Source organism: Phymastichus coffea, unplaced genomic scaffold (assembly GCF_024137745.1).
Source record: "Phymastichus coffea isolate CEN01 unplaced genomic scaffold, Cenicafe_Pcof_1.1 PCOF00016, whole genome shotgun sequence".
Classification (NCBI taxonomy): domain Eukaryota; kingdom Metazoa; phylum Arthropoda; class Insecta; order Hymenoptera; family Eulophidae; genus Phymastichus; species Phymastichus coffea.
The window spans coordinates 3,489,493-3,493,118 of record NW_026706827.1 but is presented as its reverse complement, the minus strand read 5'-3'; the positions used below and the strand labels follow the sequence as shown (position 1 = coordinate 3,493,118).

The 3,626-nt window shown below is 35.2% G+C and overlaps 1 protein-coding gene across 1 annotated transcript; it reads left to right on the top strand.

The window, feature by feature from the left end:
- Nucleotides 1–245: 245 nt before the first annotated feature.
- LOC131675170 (uncharacterized) lies at nt 246–1,019 on the top strand. The gene has a single exon (XM_058954043.1). The coding sequence runs from the start codon at nt 246–248 to the stop codon at nt 1,017–1,019; it is 774 nt and encodes a 257-aa protein (XP_058810026.1).
- Nucleotides 1,020–3,626: the final 2,607 nt, after the last annotated feature.

Here is a 3,626-nt window from a genome sequence, read left to right as displayed (position 1 = left end):
CTATTGCAAGTCTTGCGAGTATTGGAAAAAAAAGAAGGAACAACAGAGCATGCAGAGTGGTTACAGTTTTATGAAGGCGAATGCCAAGCGAATCACCAAGGATCTGCAGGAAAGATAGGGGTCGACGCTGGAAAGGAAATGTTTGCTCGATCAATCACTTTACACGGTAAGCTTTACGTGTATTACGTCGGAGACGGCGACAGTAAAACTTTCAAAGGTATAAACGAGGCTGATTTTTTTTAAACATGAAAGTACAGAAAAAAGAGTGCATTGGCCACGTTCAAAAACGTATGAGTTCTCGCTTGAGAGCGCTCGTCAAGTCAAAGAAAGGTTTAGGTGGCCGAGGTAAATTAACTGGAAATTTGATTGACGAGCTTAGTAAGTACTACGGCTTGGCGATCTGTCGAAATGCGCATTCGTCTGTAGACAATATGAAGAAAGATATTTGGTGCACGTTGTCTCATAAAATGTCTACCGATGAGAAGCCGCATCACGAAAACTGTCCCACCGGCACGGACTCGTGGTGTAAATGGCAACGAGCGAAAGCCGAAGGCACGTTGGATGAGTTCACGCATAGTAAACCTCTCAGTGATGAGGTTTATGAAACTATCAAACCTATATACGAAGATCTTAGCAAGGATGAATTATTGGATCGCCGCCTGGGAGGTTTCACTCAAAACAGCAATGAAAGCTTCAATGCTCTCCTTTGGTCCATGGCGCCAAAGAATGTTTCGAGCGGATTATCTACACTCTCTCTTTGCTCTGACCTTGCTGTGTGCATCTTCAATGATGGAATTTTAAGCGTTATGGAGGTGATGACAGTATTAGATATGACAATTAGAGAAAACTGCTACAATTACTGCATGGAGTTCGACGAAACACGTATCGCACTCTCGGAGCGCTCATTGACTGACGCGGCGAGAGAGGCTCGATTGAGTTTGAGAACGTCGAGGACTAAAGAAGAACGAGAGAATGCCAACTTGGAAGGAGAACTTTATGGCCCTGGTATCGCTAACTAAAGGTAAAAATCATAAAACGTTAATATTTCTAACGTTATCACCAAGTTTTGCCATTTTCAAACTTCAAACGCGATTTTCTCGAAATCACTTTTTTCCACACGGCCATCAAAGTTATTCAGCCAATTTTTATCCGATCAATCTCAAATTTTGACACAGCCTTTGAAACATAATTTCCAAGGGAACCACGTAGGATTTTTTGAAAAAGTTAAAAACTTTTTTATTGACGCCTGATTATTTGCGATTTTTTTAGCGAAAAAGACCAAAATTTTTTTCAAACTTATGCCAATTTGTGAAAATTTGATATTTTTAAAAACGGCTACGTGGTTCCTTCACTTTTAACTCTAACATGAAGAAAAAATTTCGATTTTGTGTTTTAGATGAATAATGACGACAAAAAAGTGATGGCCATGGAGGCCTCCTTAAAAATTCTATCATCGCTCATAGCTGTGTGCAGCCGTCATTTTTTTTATTGCTTCGAAAAAATTATTTTGTGTAGTTAATATCATGTTATTAAGTCCAATTTTTAATATAAAACTATGTTTCTTTTAAAAAAATTCCGAAAAAGAGCTTCAAAAAGTGTGCTCTACAGTAGTGTTACCCCTTAAGTAGATATTAAAGAGTGTTGGGCTTAGTGGGCAGCCTTGTTTGACTTCTCTCATTGTTTTGAATTTCCTTGATATTCCTTTGTCCATTATCACTTCACATGTTGTTTCTCTATAGATCTCGTTTGGTATCTTAAGCATTCTTCTAGATACTCCTTCCTCTTTCAGCTTCTTCATCAGAATTTTCCCGTCTACTACGTCGAAGGCTCTCTTATAGTCGATGAATGCCAAATGAATGCTTCTTCTTTCCCTCCGATTATATTCCCTATTATGCTGTTTAAGGTAAAGATGTGATCTCTCGTTCCTCTTTCTGTTCTAAACCCGGTTTGGTACTCCCCTAATATATCATTCTCTTCAATCCAGGATCTAAAGCAGTCATTTAAAATTCCAGCAAAAATCTTATATCTCACATCTAACAGTGATACCCCCCCCTGTAATTCTCTGCTTTATTTTCCTCGCCAGCTTTGTAAATTGGATAGATGCGGGCTTTTTTTCATTCCTCTGGTATCGTCCCAGTGACCCATATCTCGTTCAATGTCTCTGTTAATTCTATCAGCCATCCTTCCGTCGGGTTTTTATAGAATTCTCCGGGTATTCCGTCTTATTCCGCTGCTTTCCCTTTTTTGATTCCTTTTATAGCCCTCTCTACTTCCCCTTTAATTATCACTTTATCCATTATGTACTATTCACCCCATGTTCTTGTTTCAATTTTCTTTCTTCTTTCTTCTCTTCTTTCTATTTTTTCTCTCAAATCTGCTTCTAGGTCCTCTTCGGTGTTTCTCCATTCCACCTTTCTTCTTCCACAGGGCTGAAATGCTTCAGTCATTCCTCGGAAATCCTGGTGCCCTTTTTACGTTTTCTTTTTTCTGAAGTTTCTTAAATCATCCCAAAAGTTTGATCCTTTCCTGCTATTTTCAAGCCTTGACCATTTTTCTTTCGCTTTTTTCCTTTTCTTCCTGTTTTCCATCTCTCTTAATTTTCTCCTACCCTCAGTGGAATAAGATACTATAACTTAACTATGAAAAGAAAATAATATCAATCTTATAAGAAATAATTTTTAATCAGTTTTATTGAAAAATATTCATCAAATATCGAATAAAATTTGATAATTCACTTTTAGAGGTGGCTATTTAATACTACTATTACAAGAAATATATAATAGGCTTAATTTTGATATAAATTATATTCTATTCCGAATAAATCTTAAGGGATTGCGTGGGTTTAAAATAAAAAAAACGACTTCTTTAAATTGGTATTTAATAGTAAATAATGTATTAAAGTAATATATCTTATCACTATCTTATCACTATCTAAATTCACCTTCTAACCTTCAGAAAATGCGGTAGACATCATAACTTAGGCTAGACTCATCTGAAACAAAAAAACCAAATTTTTTCTATTGATGTAGAAGAATAGCATGTACTTGAATGAAGGAGTTGTAAAAAAATTCAAATCTTAATTTTTGGCGACGTTGCGTGTCAAAAATTTATTTTTCAACACAAATACAATAAATAATGTCACGTGTAATGAATTTCAATGAACGTAAAAGAAAATCCTTCGTTTTATTACAAGACAATACTATTTAAAAGAAGTGTGCAAAATGTGGTTAAATACGTCATTTCTTAAGTCTATACCAACTTTTTCTAACATTTGACCATGTACGTACTTTATTAATTGTTATGGAAAATGCTATTTTTATAGGAAATTGGCGTAATTTAAAAATAAATGGATAATAATTTTCTGATGAGTATAATGTTATGTCGTTTATAAATACTATATCACCTTTTTTATCTCTAGTTAAAATTTCATGCCTGAACAAATGATTAGAAAGGTTTAAAATCAACAATCTAGTACTATTACATAATCCTCCGCTGATACTATGATTTCGGATACTCATTACTATACAATTTAATCTCAATTTTAATTCATGAGATGGTAATGATGGAGGGGACAGAGTATTTAGATCTTCTGGTGATAAAACACCTTCAAATCTCTCATTATCACA